This window comes from Ceratotherium simum, chromosome 3, assembly GCF_057802395.1.
Source record: "Ceratotherium simum simum isolate JZ-2026a chromosome 3, ASM5780239v1, whole genome shotgun sequence".
Taxonomy (NCBI): domain Eukaryota; kingdom Metazoa; phylum Chordata; class Mammalia; order Perissodactyla; family Rhinocerotidae; genus Ceratotherium; species Ceratotherium simum.
In genome coordinates this window covers 94,345,965-94,365,802 of record NC_141902.1, presented here as the reverse complement: position 1 = coordinate 94,365,802, position 19,838 = coordinate 94,345,965, and the positions used below count along the sequence as shown (strand labels likewise).

At 50.6% G+C, this 19,838-nt stretch overlaps 1 protein-coding gene across 1 annotated transcript in view; it reads right to left on the bottom strand.

Moving 5' to 3' along the window:
- Positions 1–751: 751 nt before the first annotated feature.
- SLC28A1 (solute carrier family 28 member 1) overlaps positions 752–19,838 on the bottom strand; it is a 44,660-nt gene continuing 25,573 nt past the window's right edge. The window contains exons 9-18 of the mRNA XM_004432024.3: positions 18,378–18,458; positions 17,006–17,086; positions 14,304–14,429; positions 7,980–8,110; positions 6,295–6,463; positions 5,974–6,171; positions 2,620–2,701; positions 1,533–1,631; positions 1,263–1,374; positions 752–996 (exon numbers count right to left, since the gene is read on the bottom strand). Coding sequence (XP_004432081.1) covers positions 906–996; positions 1,263–1,374; positions 1,533–1,631; positions 2,620–2,701; positions 5,974–6,171; positions 6,295–6,463; positions 7,980–8,110; positions 14,304–14,429; positions 17,006–17,086; positions 18,378–18,458 — 1,170 coding nt within the window. The 3' untranslated portion in view covers positions 752–905. The remainder of the gene's footprint in view (positions 997–1,262; positions 1,375–1,532; positions 1,632–2,619; positions 2,702–5,973; positions 6,172–6,294; positions 6,464–7,979; positions 8,111–14,303; positions 14,430–17,005; positions 17,087–18,377; positions 18,459–19,838) is intronic.

Here is a 19,838-nt window from a genome sequence, read left to right as displayed (position 1 = left end):
ACACCTGCACGTGCCCCTTGCTCCCTGGACATGAGAATGAGGCCTGGGCCCACCACTGGGCCACTGTCCAGGCCTCACCCCACTGAGCTCCTGGTGTGACCTCCCCCTGAAGAACACAGGGCCCTGACCCCCAGTGTGATGGCATTTGGAGATGGGGCCTTTGGGTGTAAGTAGGGTAGGTGAAGCCATGAGGGTGGGGGCCCATGATGAGATGAATGCCCTTATAAGAAGAAACACCAGAGAGCTTGCTGTCTCTCTTTCTCTCTGTCACGTGAGGGCACAGTGAAAAGGCGGCCGTCCACAAGCCGGCGAGAGAGTTCTCACCAGAAACTAACCATGTTGGTGCCCTGATCTTGGATTTCCAGCCTCCAGAACTGTGAGAAAATAAACTTGTGTCTCTCCCTTCTGAACACCCGTGGGACAGTGTTCCACAGGACACCAGTTTGGGAAGTGCTATGGGGGAAGGCAGTGGGAGTGTCTCTGAAAGCAGAGGAAGGGGGTCACCAGGAGAAACCGTCTGTCTGGCAGGGGTAAGCCATAGCAAGATTCAAGTGGCTGGAAGGAGGCGGCTGAAGTGCCAGGCGTGAAGGGAAGGTGCACGTGAGAGACCCGAGTGGGGAGGAGTAAAGAAGAAGTTTGGATGTGGAGGGGAGAGGAGAGGAGGCGGAGGGGACCCTGAGAGTTCACATCTTGCGGGGCAGGAAATGGGGGGTCAGAAAGGGGGCAAGGGATGGGGGCAGCCTTCATTTACTTACACTCACTCAGTCTCTGCCCATTCCCCCCATCCCTCCTCCCCAGTTGTGTGACTGAGGTGGGTCTGAGCCCTGTGGCCTCCCAGAGGAGAGTGCTGGAGAGAGAAAGGCAGGGACAGACGCTTCCTGGGGAGGCACAGAGTTCTGTCCCGGCTATGCGGGGTTGTGGTTGTATGCACAGATCGTGTTGTTGTAAAATTGACAGCAGTTGTCCAGGGCCTCTGCGCTGAACTCCAGGCTGATGCTGAAAAGAAGCAAAGGCTGAGCTTTAGTCCTGGCTCTGCGAGCCACTAAAGGCTGTGCAACTCTGGGAAAGTTGCTCCATGTCTCTGGTCCACCCTTTCTCCCCAAGTTTGGTCCTCAAGCCCCACATCCTGCTCCCCTGGCCCCATCAGCCACAGCTATAACATTTCTACCCCTCGCCCTGGTGCCAAGGCCTCCGCCAGGCTCTCAGGCCTTCTGCACCCCATCCCTGTCAGTGCCCCGTAGCCCCATGGCCCAGGGCCTCACCTCTGAAAGGCCTCCTGACAGCACTGGTACACCTCAAAGCTGCTGCTGCTGAGGATCGTGTTCAGCAGGGTTGTGCAGTTGACCTCAGCCCCCCTGGGCATGTACAGGATCCCTGTGCAGGGAAAGCGCTGGTGGGCGGGGCCTGTCCCCCACTCTCTTCCCCACCCAGCCCAAGGACTTCCAGAGCCCAGAGCCCTGCACCTGGCCCTGGACCAAGGCCAGCTAGAGAATCAGGGTTGTGAGTCCTGAGCCCGCCAGGCCTGCACTCACCTGCCACGCAGGCGTTCACCAGGGACACGCAGGCCCCGGTGCAGAGCGCCCGGAGCACGACCTGGGAGAAGTCGCTCTTCCGTTGGGGGACCATGGAGGCTGCAAGAGGACAGGAGTGCTCAGGGCCAGGAACCCGCACGCCTCTCCGCCTGTGCCCTGGGCCTCTGCCTGCATCTGCCCACTCCCCTTCCTCTTCTGGGGGCCAGAGGGATGGATGCTGTCCTCCTGATCATTTGCTGAGTTTGGGGGTCCTCCTTGGCTTGACTCGGCCCTTAGGGAGCACCCGCAGCCTCCCCACACACCAGCAGTGGTAGATGTAGGAAAAGAACGTGAGTTTGGAGTCATGGGGACCTGGGATTAAATACAGGCTCAGGCACCTACTAGCCAAGTGACTTGGGCCATCACTTCACTACTCCAAGATTCAGTTCCCCTCTCTGTGGAATGGGATGGTTACAGCACCGGCCAGGGGGCTGCGCAGAGTGGAGATGGTTTTGTAAAGAGCTGAGATCTATGCGGAGCCTTCCCCACTAGGCCCCACCAGGCCCGCCTGCCCGTTGTGGGTGTGGGAACTGGCAGGCCGAAGCCTCAGGGGACAGGCCAGCCCCCCGCCTCCTATCCCTCCCCAGACCCTGAGCCAGGGGTGGCCTGCAAGGCCAAGGTGCGCGCCTCCTGGGCCACCCCTGGCAGCAGAGAAGCCGTGGAAGTCCAGGGCTGGGGGGAACTGCCATGGCCATCTTTTTTAAAGATTTTATTTATTTTATTTTTTGCCCCCAAAGCCCCAGTAGATAGTTGTATGCCATAGCTGCACACCCTTCTAGTTGCTGTATGTGGGACTCGGCCTCAGGATGGACAGAGAAGTGGTGCCTCGATGCGCACCCGGGATCCGAACCCGGGCCGCCAGCATCGCAGCGCGTGCACTTAACCACCAAGCCACAGGGCCGGCCCCCCATGGCCATCTTGTTCAGACCCTGCCTTGGACAAATGGGACAACTGAGGCCTACAGATCTCCAGGAGGTGGTTTCAGAGGCGGCACCAGAGTCCAGGTTCCCACCTCTCCAGGGTGCTGGGGAGGCCCCACAGGACTCACTCAGGCCTCCCAGCATGATCCCGATGGAGCTGAAGTTGGCGAAGCCACAGAGGGCAAACGTCGTGAGGATTTCTGCCCTGACCTGAAAATACAGAAGACAAGTGAGGAGGGGCTTCCCTCCCCTCTCATCTCACCCACTTAATTAACCATTATTATTAAATTATTAATTAATCTCACCCACTTCCCATGTGTCTTTGGCCTTTGAAAGGCTCAGTGCTGCCCCTCCCTGGCCTTGCACGCCCACCTCTGTCAGCTCCAGCTGTGTCACCTCGAAACCACAGCCCCACTGCCCCTCACCCCCTTATCCTCATTACCAGCCTCTCTGGGTCTGATGCAGGCTTGCCCCATCCTGTCACTGGGCCCCTCTAAGCTGCGTACCCAGGGGCGTTTGCGAGAGTGACCCTTCCCCGCACTCTGCAGTCCTGCACTTCTGCTTCCTGAGATGCTCCCAGGCTGAGAGCCCTCTGAGAGCACTGTCACACAGCGTGGAGGCAGTGTGGCCTGGTGAGCAGAGCAAGGGAGTTTGAGCCCAACCAACTTGGGTTCCAGACTTGTCCCCACCCATGACCAGGCTGAGCCAGTCAACAGCCTCTTTGGGTTTCTCCATCTGGAATGTGGGAATCACAGTGCCGCCGGGAAGGACCCTCATAAGGATCATATAATGTACAGGAAGTACTGGGCAGAGAGTAGGTATTTAAGCAAGGCAATTCTCCTTCCCTTTTGCTCCAAACAGTTGTTCAGTTTCTCAGAAGGAAGTGTTAAGAGCCAAAATGGAACAACTTGGGGAAAAAAATACCTCACCATATAAAAAGTTAATTCTAAATCATTGAAGCAGATAAATATTAATATTTTAAACATCAAATAACAGAAAATATAGGATAATAATTACTATAATTACAAGGTAGTATTATTACTCTCATTTTGGAGAGGAGCAAACTAAGGCTCAGAGAGGTTAAGTAACTGAGGAAGTTCACACAGCAAGAAGGCAGCTGTGTCAGAGTTTGAACTCAGTTCTAACTGACTCCAAAGTTCATGCTTTTAACTACTTACCTATATTGTTTCAGGAATTTAACTGCAGATTTCTGGAATGGACATAGCTTTCTAAGTTTAGCAATAATAGAAGAAATCACAAAGGAAAAGATTTGGGGTCAAATTTGTATTAAAAGAAAAATCCCTGAATACAAAATGAAGGGGAAAAAAAAGACTAGGAAAAACATATGTAGAAAATGTAACTGAAAGGGGTGAATGTCTTAAAACAGCAATAGTTTATACAAATTGATGGAGAAAATATTAAGGTACCTGCACCCTGCTTGCTCACCTACAATCACCCTCCACACAGCAGCTTGAGTAATATTAAAACGCTAAATGTCAAATCTTCGGAACTTCCTACTGCTCCTTGGCCTGTGCCACTCCCTTTCACGATTATCACCTGCTCCAAGTGCACTGTTCTCCAATCAGTCCTCCACACAAGTGCTTTTCAACCTCAGGGCCTTTGCACGTGCCTCTTTCTTTGCCTGGAATGCTTTCCCAGCTTCTCCTGGCTCCTTCTCCTCTGTCCAAGTCTGGGCCTAAATGCCACACCTCAGGGGACCTTTTCTGACCAGCCCAACCAAGACTCCCTCCCTGTTTCCTCTTGTTTCCTTCATAGAACTTACCATGAATTGTGGTTATTTTATGTTTTATTCCTTTGCTTTCTTGAGTTTTGCCTGTGTCTTTCACTAGGTAGATGTAAGCTCCAGGACCCCAGGGACCACGTCTGTCTAATTGCCCTTTTTATCACTGGTACCTAGCAGAGTGCCTGGCATCTCAGAGGTCTCAACAAATTCTTGCTGAAGAAATGAAGTTCATAAAAAAAGATCCTGAAGGAGCATACCATCCACTTTCTCTAGAGGAGAGGGCGAGACTGGAGCTGAGGATGAGGAGCAAGGGGAGACCTGTACTTTTTATCTCACACAAACTTTTTTTTTTTTTCTTGCTGAAGAAGATTCACCCTGAAACATCTATTGCCAATCTTCCTCTTTTTGCTTGAGGAAGATTCACCCTGAGCTGACATCTGTGCCAATCTTCCTCTACATTGTATGTGGGTTGCCACCACAGCATGGCCACCGAGGAGTGGCGTAGGTCTGCGCCTGTGATCTGAACCTGGGCCACCAAAGTGGAGCACGCTGAACTTAATCACTAGGCCATGGGCTGGCCCCCCATACAAACATTTTTTGAAAAAAATAGAGTACATTCTTTTACAATTTAAAAAATAGTTTAAAAGACAAGAAAAAATATTTCATGTTAAAAGTTCCTAGTAACCCAAGAAACACAAATTAAAACAATGAGCTATTATTTGCCTGTTAAAGTAGTAAAACTTTTTTTTTGAAGCGGCTACTCAGTGCTGGTCAGAGTGCAGTGACATTCCCCCTCACAGGCACAGCAGGGGGTGATTTCAGTTGCTGCAACCCTCTGGGAAAGTTCCTGGCAGCAGCCACACAAGGATTCGTGCACGTGATTTAGTCATCCCACATAGGGGAGAGCTCCTGAGGAAATGACCCGAGAGGAGGGAAAAGTTCTGCACACAAAGCTATTCATTTCAGCATTGTGCATAACAGCCAAATAATGGAATTTACTTGAATTACCCATTATCCATATAGGATACATGTATCAAAAATGATGCTTATGTTATAACAGTAGGTGGGAAAAAGCTGGCTACAATACACTATGAATACTATACTGACAGCTATGTAAACTCTGGCTTAAAAAGAGCAGAAAAAAATGTATGAAACAACAATAGCGGGTATTTTAGGATGGTGAGATGACGAGTAACTTTTTCTTTCTCAAGGACGTTACATAGAGCTTTTATTCTTTTATTCTCTAGAAAGGTTTGTTTTATAGAGCTTTTATAGTTTTTTTAAATAAAGTTTAACAGAAAGAGCCAGCCTCGTCACTGCACTGCACCCAGTACACTGACAGTGGATGTGGGGAGGGCGCCCTGTTTCTCTCTCTCGGCTCGCTGGATGCTTGCATCTACTCCTCTGGGGTGGACGTGGCAGGTATTACGCCGGGTTTTCTACAGGAGAGGCAAGGTGCAGTGGCTGGCCCAAGGCCACACAGGATGGTGGCCCATCTACAGCTAAACCTCAGATATCTCCAACAAGGCTCTTTCCCCACAACTCAGCCTCCTAAGAGGCCTCGAGGAGGGTGGCAGTGAAGCCGGAAGCAGTCTTGTCCCCAGGGCAGTAGGGTATGGGAGGTCGAGTGCCACCTCAGCGTGTCTCAGCCAGGCCCAGGGACCCAGGAGAGCAGCTGCCAGGGGGCCTCAGGAGCACTGTGTCACTCCGCCGCTATAGGGAGGACCGGGACACTCACAGAGATCCACTGCTTCTTGGCGCCGACCCACTCTTCAGCCCCTGCGAGGCGGCGCTGCTTGTACTGGGAGAGCCCCTGGTAGGCCACAAACTCGTTCAGAAACAGCTTGATGCCCAGCAGCTCAGCCACCACCGGGCAGTCCTCCCAGGCCACGCCCATTAAGAAGGCCACAGGCCGCAGGGTGTAGGAGAAGATGAGCTGAGACACGAGGCAAGAGGAGCTGCTGGGACCAGGGCTGTCCCGGGCTCTGCTGGATGTCCACCCCCCACTGCCCCCCCGGGGCCGCCCCTCCACAGGTCACGCGGGGCAGCCCAACTGCACCTGGAAGCTGAGGCCCTGGAGGCCCACCAAGTCCCCCAGCCAGGAGAGGGCAGCGTTGATGAAGGCCAGCACAGCCAGGAAGGCAATCAGGTTGGCTGCGATGTTAGCGATGACCCTCACCGAGATGGCGGCCCCGCTGCTGGCTGCTTCTAAGAGGTTCTGAGCATCTCTGTTTTGGGGATCAAGAGCCTTCATTATTGGCCTATCCCCACAAACAGCAGGGACCTCTTCCTGTAGGCTCAGAGAGGAAACCTAGACAAAGTATTTCAGAGCCAAGGGTGCTTGTTTTCCCTCTGAGACCCAGAGAGAGAAAGGGGCTGTCCGCTGCTAGGATAAGACCCAGATTTCTGGCGCCGTCCACAATAGGAGCCATTAGCCACGTGTGGCTTTTGAGCCCTTGCAAGGAGACTGACCAGAATTGAGATATGTTGTAAGTATAAAATACACACCAGATTTCAAAGACTTAGTACAAAAAAAAAAGAATGTGAAATAGTTCATTAAGAATTTTTTATATTGATTACATGTTGAAATGACAATATTTTGGGTACATTGGGTCAAATAAAATATTTTATTAGGGGCCAGCTCCGTGGTGTCATGGTGTCGTGGTTAAGTTTGGCGCCTTACACTTTGGCAGTCCAGGTTCATGGGTTCGGATCCCGGGCGCGGGCAAACACCACTTGTCAGCCACGTTGTGGGGGCGACCCACATATAAAGTAGAGGAAGATGGGCACAGATGTTAGCTCGGGGCTAATCTTCCTCAGCAAAAAAATATATATGTATATTTTATTAAAATCATCTGTTTCTTTTTACTTTTTAAAAGATGGCCACTAAAGGGGCCAGCCTGGTGGCGTAGTGGTTAAGTGCGCGTGCTCTGCTGCGGCAGCCCAGGGTTCAGATCCCGGGCACGCACCGAGGCACAGCTTGTCAAGCCATGCTGTGGCGGTGTCCCATATAAAGTAGAGGAAGATGGGCATGGATGTTAGCCCAGGGCCAGTCTTCCTCAGCAAAAAAAGAGGAGGATTGGCATCGGATGTTAGCCCAGGGCTGATCTTCCTCACCAAAAATAAAAATAAAAAAATAAAGATGGCCACTAGAAAACTTAAAATTATAGTTGTGGCTCCCATTATCTTTCTGTAGAGCAGTGCTGTTCCTGACCTTCAGGAAGTTGTGAGGTTGGGGCCACTCATTGTATCCCCAAGCACATTGTCAAAAGTGGTGCCTTTTCAACATTTTTAAAGGATTAAATGTTACACACGTGGTTGTTAAGACTATGATGAAGAGATGTTAGGAGGTGAGTGAAATCAAGGACGGTGCTCAATGCGTCAATATGTGATTGACACACTGGTGGTCAGAGCTCAAGGCAGTAGAGAAAGTGGCATGGAGCCTTTTCATGGCCCTCCTCAATGCACACACACAGGAGGCAGCCCCAAGAACCAGGCCCTTCTCCCTTGCCTTGACCAGTCCATTGTTTCCTGCTGGTCTGAGACTGGAAATTAAGATACAAGGACCGGAGTCTCCGTTTTTGCAAGTGAAGGCACGACCAGGGCGGTAAAGGAGGAGAGGTGGGCTGGGATCGGTGGAAGACAGTGACGGGCAGAGACAATACGACCCCCGCCCACATAACCGCCCCCCCCCCGCCCCCCGCCCCGCCACTCCCCACTCTGCAGGCCCTCCTCTGTGCTCACCCGTAGGTCAGTTTCACCGCTTCGTCACTCCTAAACTTGGACTCCTCCACCTCGGGGTAGACCAGCTTGGAGAGGGCTAATGCACAAGGGGCGGCCATCACGGAGGCAGCAATCAAGGAGGCGGCGTCGATCTGCAAGAGCAAGAATGGGGGTTACGGGGAGACGGTCAGCGGAAACGTCGGGGCCAGGAAGCGCAGCCCAGGGCAGCAGGGGCCGTGTGTACGCTGCGCACTGGTGCGTCATCTTCGTCAGGACTGCTGTCATTATTGTTGACAGGAGCAATACCTTTGACGTGCAGAGGGTTACAGGCTGTGTGTACGGAAACTCAGATTCCCCCCCCATACTTCTGTAAGTTAGGCAGAGGAAGCAGTGTTACCCCGTTTTACAGAGAAGGAAACTGAGCTCCCAAAGGATTAAATATGACTTGCCCAAAATAAAGGAAGAGAAAGAATTAGAACTCATCATATCTTTTGGCTCCAAGTTCAAGGTTCTTCCTTCCCTTCTAGGCTGTCTCCCTTTGACCACTAATCTGAGGGCTGGTTCACCGTTGGCTGAGGAGTTTGTGATTTCAAACAAAGCTCACAGAACCTGAGAGTTGGGATGGATCCAAGGGGTGAACTAATTTGACCTCATAGTGTAGGAATGTCCTCCCTCTAAAGATCCCTCCTTGAATACTTACTGTGACAGGGAACTCACCACTTCAAGGCAGCCCATCACACCCACTGCTGTGGTCAAAGAGCTCTTTCTCAGGATGTCTGCCTCCTACAACAGCCACCCTTTGGCCCTGGGCCTGTCTCCTGGAGCCGTGATGTAGAAGCCCTTCCCAGCAAGACAGTGGAGCAACCTGAGTCCCTGGGATTCTCTCTTCTAGAATTTTTATCCTCACTGTGGCCCCAAACCCTTTGCTTCCCTGTTTTCTTCCAGAGATAGATGGGACCCTTTTTCACCACTGTGCTATTTACCAAATGGGAAAATTAGAACCAACCCAAACATCCAACAATAGAGAAATGGCCAAGCATCGTCACGCTGCCATGGAAAACAGTGGTTACCAAGGCTCTGCAACAGTGTGGGGAAATGCCCACAAAATGGCATAGAGAGCGTCACCACGACGACGGGAAAAACAAACTCCAAAACTCTGTGTAAAAGAAGAGCAGAAAGAAACACGCCCAAATGTCAACCAATTGTCTGTCCCTGGCTAGTGGGGCAAGGGTGGTTTTCTTTTCTTTCTAAGTGTCCATAAGGGCATATATTGCTTTTATAAGCAGAAAAGTAAAATAGACTTCTTCTCCTTAAAGTTTGTAGTAAATCAACTGCAGTCCTTAAGTTTTAAATAAAACGGAAAAAAAGGAGGGGAGGTAAGTTTAAGCTACACGTTCAGACTAATAAAAGTGGAGGGCTGAAGAAGCCCAGGAACTGCTGATGAGGCACCAAGCCTGGGAGACCCTTGTAACGGGTTCTTCTTCTTCTTTTAAACCCCATTTGTTCATTTTCAATGATAAGCAGAAGCCCCTTAAAACATGTACCATCACCAGCACCCACCTCCCGTGCCCCATCCCAGGCCCAGGGTGTGCAGGCCCTGCTCCTTGTGGGAGGGAGCCAGCCTCGGGCAGGAGTCCTCTCTGGACTTTCCGGGCTGGGCTTCGGGACTTGGCCGGCCTCTTCCTTGGCTGCCCAGCTCCAGTGGGGACTGTGCCACACCTGGAATCTTGGGATTTTTCCCTCCACCAGCTAGGACCCTCCCCCTTCCTCCAGGTTGAAGGTTACATCTGGTTTGTCAACTTGAGCCCCAGAGGGGAACACACCCTGCAGCTGTCTCATTCTTGGACACTGTCCTTTGAGTGGGCCAGCCATGGCTACAGCCTCAAATGCCCCAGCGGCTCATTTCCTGCTCATCATGGAAAGAGCTGAGTCCTGCATAGGCAGGGCTCCCTGGGGCACTGGGTCAGCCCACACACGGCCTTCCCACTGCCAGCTACTCCTCGGGCTGTGACATCCCCCAGCCCTGCCTCCAAGCATCACTCAGGAATGCCTTCTGTCTCAGCATCCCAGGGCCCACTCCTGCCCAAGGCCCTCCTCTCTCTACACAAAGGTGTCCCACGTGGAGAGGGATAGAGGGCATGAGCCCTCCATTTGAATTGTTAAAATTCAGACAACAGAAAACAAATCCAGACAACCACAAAGCATAAAATGGGCCAGTGTCAGAAGGATGGATTTCTGACCCTAATATGTCAGAGAAAGAACTACCACTTCCTGAACACAATGCTAAGCATTTTCTATTATTGCGTTTAATTCTTAAACTACAGTGACCTGGAAGTTTAGTAACTACTGGGCAGACAGGTAATTCTGCCCATTTTACCGATGTGGAAACTAAGCAGTAGACTTTCACTTGGGCCTGCTAGGATCTCACCAACCCTGTCCCAGGGGCTCCCACTCTTGCACAATTGATTGAGGAACACCAATGGCTGAGCCTCTGCCCAGCCCGTGTTCACAGCTTGAGGCACACGAATGGATCTCCTCTCACGGTAGCCCCTGAGCCAAAGGGGTGGGTAGAGAGACCCATGTCTGGGATTGGCAGAGAGAGCTGGTGCCTACTTTAGAGATTTTGAGAAATATGGTGAAAAGGGAGATGTACGTGGAGATCACAATGAAAGGATTCAGTCAAGTGACCCCTGGAACCCCAGACCAGGGCAGATGATCTGTGTTGTCCAGTACAAATATAATGGGAATCACATCTGTGATTTTAAATTTTCCAGTAGTCAATTAAAAAAGTAAAAAGAAATAAGTGAAATTAATTTTGATAATGTATTTTATTTAACCCAATATATCCAAAATATTACCTTTCCACCTGTTAATCAATATAAAACTTATTGATAAAATATATTAATTTTTTTCCTTACTGAGTCTCACAGCACTTATTTCAGACCAGCCACATTTCAAGTGTTCAGTAGCCACGTGTGGCGAGTGGCTACTATGTCAGACAGTGCAGGTCTAGAAATATGCAGATATTAGCACTAGGAAGGTGGGCAGGGCAAAGGGAGCCAGAAATTGAGCAACAAAGATAAAGGAAGAGAGAGCAAGAAAGTTCTTTCTGGAATTCAGAGGCTGAGGGCAGAGCCAAAAATACAGTGAGGAACTGCCTGGAGGAAGGAGTAAGAGGAGAAGGGAGAGAGAGTGGGCCGGCAGGGCTGTGGGAGAAAGCCCTGGGGCTCTGCAGTGGCGGCCAAGAGCCAGGTGGGGGCAGAAGAGAGCTGCTCTGATTCCACACCAGGGGTGGATCCAGAGGCGGGACGGAACAAGGGAAAGAAGATCTGTTATGTGCTGTTCACGTGGGCCCGCTATGCGGGTACCCTGGGGCTTCCATTCCAGAGGCTGTGAATGGAGACCCGTGGCCATGTGGCCGACCCTGGGAGCCATGCACATTCTTTGGAGCTTAAGGGAAGTGGGTACTCAGGCGCCTTCAGTGGAGAAGCCCGATGACCCGGCTCAGGGCCTGGACTCTGGCCTGAGAAAGAGAAAGAAGGGAGGCTAAGTTGTAAGGTGGATTATGGAAAAGGGAGACAGTTCTTCCAGTATTTTAGTGTTAAATAAGGCAGCAGCGCTTAAGTGGTAGAAAGAATACCATTCTTTCATCCAGCTGTGGGACCCAGAGCGAGGTTAAGACAGACAAAGGCCCTAAGTCCCGAAAGTATTGTGGCATTCCCCTCCTCTAATACGCCACCACAGAAGAAGGCTCAGGAACAGTTTCGAGTTTCCACCTTTGAAACATCAAATTTATCCCCAAATCAGTTGGTGGTGGGGTAGGTGGGGGTGCTCCAGCTCTGATGCGCCCTTCCTAGGCCTCTGCAAGACAAGGTACGAACCAGATGATCTGTAAAATTCTAGATGAGAGGGTGCCAGGCCAGAGGACAAAGCCCCAGAGCACAAGGAGCCTTCTGGAAAAGTCACGCAGCAGCCCCTCTGCCCCGGCAGCTCTGTGGGTGTGTGGAGCTGAGCTTTCTGGTGTGTCCCAGGTGTCCTGAGGGAAGGAGGGACTGAGGGACAGGTTGGCTTATCCCCTTGGCCACCCCCAAGGACAGAGATGAGAAAGACAGGTGGACGTGGGGCCCAGAGAAGGGGACAGTGAGGGTCATTCTGTTGTGTCCCCCCCCATACACACACAGCATCAGGAGAGCCTGGGGGCAGCGAATCGCAGGCCACTCCCCTCCAGATCAGCACACGGACTGAGGGATAGTGCCCTGCATGGATGAACTTAACCAACCCATCCCCTCACTGCTTGACATTTAGGTTGTTTCTTGTTTTTTTTGCTATTACAAGTAATGTTGGAATTTTGCATTTTTTGACCACTTGTGAAAATATTTCTGGTATCAAAATGTTCCTAACTGGATCAAAGGGAAGGAGTACTTATTTTATTTATTTATTTTTTTGCCGGTGAGGAGATCAGCCCTGTGCTAACATCTGCCAATCCTCCTCTTTTTTCTTGCTGAGGAAGACTGGCCCTGGGCTAACATCCGTACCCATCTTCCTCCACTTTTTATGGGATGCCACCACAGCATGGCTTGCCAAGTAGTGCGTTGGTGCGCACCCGGGATCCAAACCGGTGGACCCCGGGCTGCCGCAGCAGAGTGCGCACACTTAACTGCTTGCGCCACCGGGCCAGCCCGGAAAGGGGTATTTTTAAATTGACTGATAAATGCTCTCCAAAAAGGTTACAGCAAATTCCACTCCCATCAAGAGTGTATGAGTGCCCCACAGCCTTGCCATTTAGAGCGTGTGAAATGTTGCATAGCTTTTAGAAGAAACATAAGTTATTATTGTTTTAATTGCTTTGACTATCAGTGAGCTTAAATATCTTTTTATAATTTACCAACTGTTTTCTCCTGATCAATCATTTAAACTTTTTTTAAAATTGTGACTTTTACCATATGAAGGTTTTTCATTTTTATTAGTCAGCTCTGTCAACCTTTTCCTTTATACAGCTGTCCCTCGGTATCCACATAGGTCACTGGATGCTCAAGTCCCTTATGTAAAATAGCGTGGTACAATGAATGCAGTCAGCCCTCTGTATCCCGTTTCCGTGGATTTCGCATGCACAGATTCAACCAACCACGGATTGCATTTTTGAGGTAAACCTGAGGATAAAGAGGGCCGACTGCACTTCTGGATTTCATGTCAAGCTCAGAATTTTACAAGAAAAAGGCAAGTTGCAGAGAAGTATGAGTACATTTACCTCATCTTTAGTAAAAAAAGAAAGTATGTGTATTCAGGTATATATACTTAAATGACTATTTACACAGAAAGATCTGGAATGACATTTTAAATCAGGGGTTCTCAAATTGAGCGAGCATCAGATTCATCTGGAAGGCTTGTAACAGTACAAGATACTGGACCCATCCCCAGTGTTTCTGATTCAGCAGGTCTGGGGTGAGGCCCAAGAATTTGCATTTCTAATAAGTTTCCAGGTGAAGCTGCTGCTGGCTGGTCCCTGGACCACACTTTGAGAACCACTGTTCTGATCTAGTAGAAGTAGCTGCCCATGGGAAGTGGGGTTGAAGAATACTTTTTTTTTTTTTTTTTTGCTTTATTAACTTCTGCCAGGAGCAAGAATTTCTTTGATAGCTACGAAAAATATAAGGTCTTTAAAGATTTGCATGTGAAAGCACAAATAAGTACAGAGTATTTTACAAATGCAAAGCATTATTACAGGCGTTTTGTAGGGGACCGGTTTGAAGATTCATCTCTGCTTGCCATGCAGTAGTGTTGCGATTGATTTAAGGGCCCAATGCACACCGTGCAATTTCGCCTAGAAATGTACTGTGCTCAGCAAGCCGCACAGACAGTAATTTAGGAGCAGAGGAAGGACTTGTGCCCAGAGAGGGTGTGGGGAAGTGGGGAGCAGAGAGGAGGACGAATCTCCAGGGACGGTCTAGGTGAGGGACTGTGTGTATGAGTTTTGGAGACAGACAGATCTGGGCTCACATCCCAGCTTTGGGCATCTCATTTCCTCTCTGAGCCTCAATTTCCTTGTCTGTAAAATGGGGATATTAAAACACCCAGTACTTTGCCTGGTACATAGCAGGTGCCCAATAAATGGAACCCTGGAAAACTTTGCCCCCACTGGCCATGGTGAGAAGCCCGGATTGTCCAGCCCACCTGGCTCACCTTGCTCAGGTGAAGCCTCTCCTCTCACCATCACAGCAGCCCAGGTCAGGACCCAGCCCATGAGAGAAGACCCCAGGTTGCTCTGGCCAGGAGCTGTGTGGGGCTCCCACACAGGTGGGTGTCAGGTTCTCAGTTTGCAGCAAGCAGAGGGAGGGATCTACATACCCCAAAGGAGATGTAGGCGCCCAGTAGGCTGCCGGCTATGGTGGCGTAGCCTCCGGTCATGACAACGTGGATTTCAGAGAGCGTCATGTCTGCCAGGTAGGGCCGGATCAGTAGAGGAGCCTCGGTCTGCAAACAGGAAGGACATCAGAGAGCCAGAGCTGGCCAGGCCTGCACGGGCGCCCAGGGCATCCCTCTCCCTGGGAGTGGGCAGGTCACAGTGAGTGCTGGGGAGCCCAGGAGGAGAGACAGCAGGGCAGGGTGAGGACCATGGTCTGGACTTGGCTGAGACTCGTTCACCCCCAACCCTCCCTCTCAGCCTGATAATGCTCCCCAGCATTGAGTGCCTACCATGTCCGAGTGCCCCACGAAGCACCCCACATTCTTACGTACAACTTTCTGGGAAAGAAGTGGAAAATCCCCATTTTCCAGGAGAGTAAACAGAGAATTACCTCTGTTCATGCAAAGGGCCGGAAGCAGATGTAACTCCAGGCCTGAGCTTTGAATGAAGCCATGGGGGAGCCAGAAGAAAGCAGCTGGGGTGTTAGAAGGTGTATTATTCAGGGTATCTGGGGAAGCCTGGAATCAGTCAGTTATTCACTCAGGGAACAGTTATTGAGCACCTGCTATATTCCAGACTGTTCTATAAAATAGGGATACAGGGTAAACAAGATAAAGTGCCTGCCCTCAAGGAGTTTATATCCTGGGAGCAGTGGAGGGGAGGTTAAGGGAAGAAATGGACAATCTACAAGGGACCAAGGAAATAAACAAGGTAATTTTAGATGATGATAAAAGCTGTGAAGATACGTGAGAGAATGCGTGGTGGTTAGAGGGTACTTAAAATTGAGCAATCAGTAAAGGCCTCTGAGAAGGTGACATTTGAGCTGAGATCTGAAGGAGCCAACTATTCAGTTTGGAAGCACAGCATTCCAGGCAGAGTGGACAGCAGGGGCCCTGAGGCAGAGCTAAACCTGGCAAGCTCGAGGATCCATAAGAAGGCCAGTGTGTCTACAGCAGAATGGGTGCAGCGTGGCTCAAGATGAAGGAGGAGTGCAGGAGGGCCAGCCAGGGTAAGGAGTGGACTTGTTTAAGTCGGGAGTGACGTGATCTGACTTGTTTTTAGAGGGTCACTCTGCGCAGGTGTGAAGGATGGATAGTAGGAGCAGGAGTGGGAAAAGGGAGAGCAGGGAGGAGGCACGGCAGTGTCCAGGTGAGAGACAAGAGTGGCTCGTAGAAAGCAGAAGAAGGGCAGCAGGGTGGGCCTGGGTGTGAGGTGAGGGCAGGGCTGGCAGGACTAGCTGATGAACTGGATGCAGCCAGCAGCGAGGGAAGCAGAGGAAGGAAGGATGACTCCTTGACTTTTGTCTGAACAACTCCGTGGATGACGTTACCATTCACTAAGAAGGGAAAGGCTGGGGATGTGCATGTGTCTTGAGGGAGGGAACCTAGGGGTCTGCTTGTTTGGACTTAGCATAGTAAATTTGAGATGCCTCTTAGATACCTAAGTGGAGGTCAAGGGGGCAGTTGGATATGTCAGACTGGAGTTCAGGGGAGAGGTCAGGACTGCAGAGTGGGACTTGGGAGATATTTAAGGTGTTTAAGCCACGCACCTGGTGCGATCCCCCGGGAACAGAGTGTGGACAGAGAAGAGAAGAGAAGGCCCAGGCCCATGAACATTGAGGTTGAAATGACGCTGCTAATCCTCGAAGCCTCCCCATCCTCACCTCTTGGGGGAAATGAAGCAAAGACCTAGGGGTCTAGATCAATTTGTTGCCCAACAACTTGTCCAGAGTTAATTTACCCTCGGAGCTCCTCACATCACCCAGTGTCACATTCACCTAAAATTTGTATTTTCTCAGCAAAAACCATTGATCACATTTGCAGCATTTCATATAAAATAAATGCTTTTGTATTTCAGTATCTTTTTCTCTTTTGCCGCTTTATGAACATCCTAAGGTATTTTGGACAATTTATCTGAGAGCACATCTGTCTTAATTGGCTTAAAAAAATGGAAAACAAAAATCTTTAAAATCAACACACTTGCACCATAGCAAAAAAAAAAGATGCAAATATTTTCCAGAGTTTCCTAAACTGTCTAATGAAATATGCCATACTTTGGCAAGTGTATCTTTTGGTGACTCAAATGTTGGGCAGTTGGGCCAGGATCCTGGAACGGTCTCCAGTCTCACTCTCAGGAGGGTTGGGCCTTCTGAAAAGGACTCGGGACTGATAGTGCCTTCAGAGTCACATTTATTTGGCAAATACATTTCCAGAAAGAGGGAGGGGAAAAAAAGACAAAATGATGTCGTGGAAAGCACCCTGGTCGGGAAGGAGAGAGCCTGAATTCAAAGCCTGGCTCACCTTGTGGGATTTGGCAAGTCATTCCTACCCCTGAGCCTGTTTCCTCATGTCTAAAAGAGAAAGCCAAGTGCCATCTATAGGGTTTGTGGGTCTCTGAGTTAATGAAGACAGCCTAGCCTAGAGGGGTAGGAGGTGCCGAACAGAAGCCAGATCCTCCCTGGCATGACCCGGGCAAAGAGCGCATCCCCAAACGGAGCATCCCTGGGGCAGCAGCCTTTGGCGACCCTGGGGGAAGGTTGAAATGTCTCTTCCTCTGACTAAGTCAGAGCTCCAGGGACCCAGGGCACCCGCCCTTCTTGGAGATGCTGCTGATGAGGTGAAGGGCAGGAGGCTGCAGGACCCACCTGGCTCACAAAGATGTTTCCAGCCACACTCAGGGTCTCAGTGGCTGTGGTGCCCATGGTGACCTGCATCAGCCAGGCGATCTAGGAGGAAGCAGTGTACTCTTTGGGGGCTGGCATTAGCAAGCCCCAGAATCAGAGAGAGTCAAGGGTGAAAGTACCTTACAAGCGGTTTCTTTCAACTCCCAACCCAGTAAGGACTCCCTCGTCTACATTTCCCCCAAAGGTCCATTTATCATCTCCTTCCACATCTCCATTGACAGGGGCTTACCATCCGTGAAAAAAGGATTCCTTGGTCAAATATATTTGAGAATTGCTGTACACACACACATTGGAGATTACCAATACATATTAGCTTAGTAAAGGCTCTGAGAAGTCCTGCCCAAAACTTGTTTATATTTAGCCTGGTGTCTAGTCTAGCTTCACGAAACTATTTGACCAGGGGATCCCTATCCTAGTAGTTATGTACTAACCTGCCATGGAACTAGAATTTTGTGAAAAAGGCTTCGGGAAACACTGTTCTGTCAGGATAAAATCTGCTCACCTGGAATTTCTCTTCACTGCGGTGCCTCTCAGGAAGCCCTTTCCCTGCTTTCTTCCATAAGTATATGAGTCAGCTATCCTACCCCTAACCACCTCCACTCTGGCCTTCTCTTTTCCAGGCCCATTGTCCCTCCTTCCTTCAACCATTCCACGGAGGGTTTGGTGTCAGGCCCTTCCCCTCTCCCACCGAGGGTTCAGTTTGTCATAGTCCCTCGGTTGAACACGTTCTCCAGACTTGGGGACAACTGCCTCCCTCATGCCACGCACTGTGCGCTCTTAACACAACCATGGGTGGTTTTGCATTTCTGGCAGCCACCTGATGGTACTCGTTTATTCTGGGATCAATCAGCTAAAACCTCTGAATCTTTTGCCAGGTCCAGCGTTGTCCAATGCTATCTCCTTCATCCTGGTTTTGTGCACAGATTTTATGAACATAAGCAAAGGATTTGACATTAACACCAGCTAAGTCTGACCAATGTGGCCTTCTGCTCCGGTCTCTCAAGATCTTTTCGGTATCAATTATCTTTTCCCCTAACACTTCTTCTCAATGTAGCCTCAGTTATGCAAACCTCTCTCCCACAAAGACCGCATTGGATTTGGCGCCATTTCTCCTTAGTATCGTGACAGGAGACTCTGTGACAGGATGTTTGGTTGGCGGTAGACTCTGAGAGGGTGTAGACCCTGGGAGCAGGGGATTCTGGGAAGGTTCAAGCTCTGAGACCAGGGGATTTGGGGAAGGTTTGGGCTCTGGGAGCAAGGCCTTCTGGGAGAGTGTGAGCCCTGTGAGCAGGTGACTGTGGCAGAGACCAGGCCGTGGACATTGGGAACTCACCTTCAGGATCACCCACTGCATGAGGCCCACGTAGTAGAGAACTGACATGACACAGCTGAAGAAAATGATGATGGGAAAAACCTGCGGGAAAGAGCATAGGCCCTGGTTCAGAGGCAGGCAGGTGGCAGGGTCCCAGGCAGGGCCTAGACGACTCCAGACAGCCCACTCCATCCAAGGCCTTGCCACTCAGAGGCCTGAATTCAGTGTATGGAATCATAAGTGTCCCACATGTGGGGCCTCTCTGGAGGCACTTCTGTTCCCTGTTCCCCTCTAAATATTGAGCGTACACCCAGTCACCCCTGCCACAGGTGAGGCCTGTGCTGTGGCAGAGAAGCAGGCCCTGAGCCCACCTCTTTTCATCACCCGCTTCTTTGTCTGTAAAACGGGGATAAAACGCCCACCTCTCGGGGTGCGAAGGTTAAAGGAGCGGCTCAGGGCCTAGCCCCTTGCACAGTGTCCGTCCTCCTCCATGAGCTCAATCCCTGGCCCGTGGCTCTGCCTTAACCTCCCTCCTGAATTAGAGGCCCCTCGTCTTTCCAGTGTTTTACTTCCACTCGATGCCCACAAGCTCAGAATTAGACTCACTGTGGACCTTCCTCCTGTCACCCTGTCTCCCATTACCAGGCTTTTCACTTCTCTTACTCCAAGCCTCATCAATTCTTCCTTCAAAACTTCCCTCGCATCCATTCCCTCGTCTCCAGGGCCACAGCCCCACCCCACTGCTGCCTCCCCGCAGTCATTGCAGCTGGCAATGTCACCCGACGGGACACAGGCACGGTCTGGAGAAACCCTTTTCCTGCCCCAGACTCCCCCTGGCTGCCTGGTGCTGGACACACCCCCAACATGAGGTGCGGAGACAGATTCTGCTCCCCCTTGGAGTAAGACGCAGAGAGGCTCACGTACTGTCTAGACTGCTTGTCCAATGTATCATGCGAGGGACTGTGAGGCCGCCTGGCAGGGCTGCAGAAACGGCCCAGGCCGGGAAGGAGAGTGCCCAGGGCGGCGGGACCCAGCTGCAGAATTGAGATTTTCTCCTGGCAGCAACCAAGAGATGTTTTCTGTCTGTGAGACGGGATCTTTGGTGGAAGAGAAGCTGTGTTTTGGATTAAGTGGTAAACTGTCTAGGGAGAGCAAGTGAATGGAAGAGAAGAGAGGTGACCTCTGATTTTCTAAAGTGCCTCATTTAATACTAAATAAGGTTCCTGAGGCCAATATGATCTCCTAGCCTGGGAAACACCCTTGGGGCCTATAGTATGTGAGATGGCAGAAGACAGGACAGGCAGCTCAAGATAGTGCTGCTGCAGGAAGAGGGAGGGAAGTGCCATTAGTCCTACTATGTGTCTACTATGCAGTCCTACTATGTGCCAGGTACCCAATGTGTGGTGACTCATCGATCCTCAAAGCAACTGAGGTAGAGGTAACCATCTCCACTTCACAAATGGGGACACTGAGGCTGTGAGA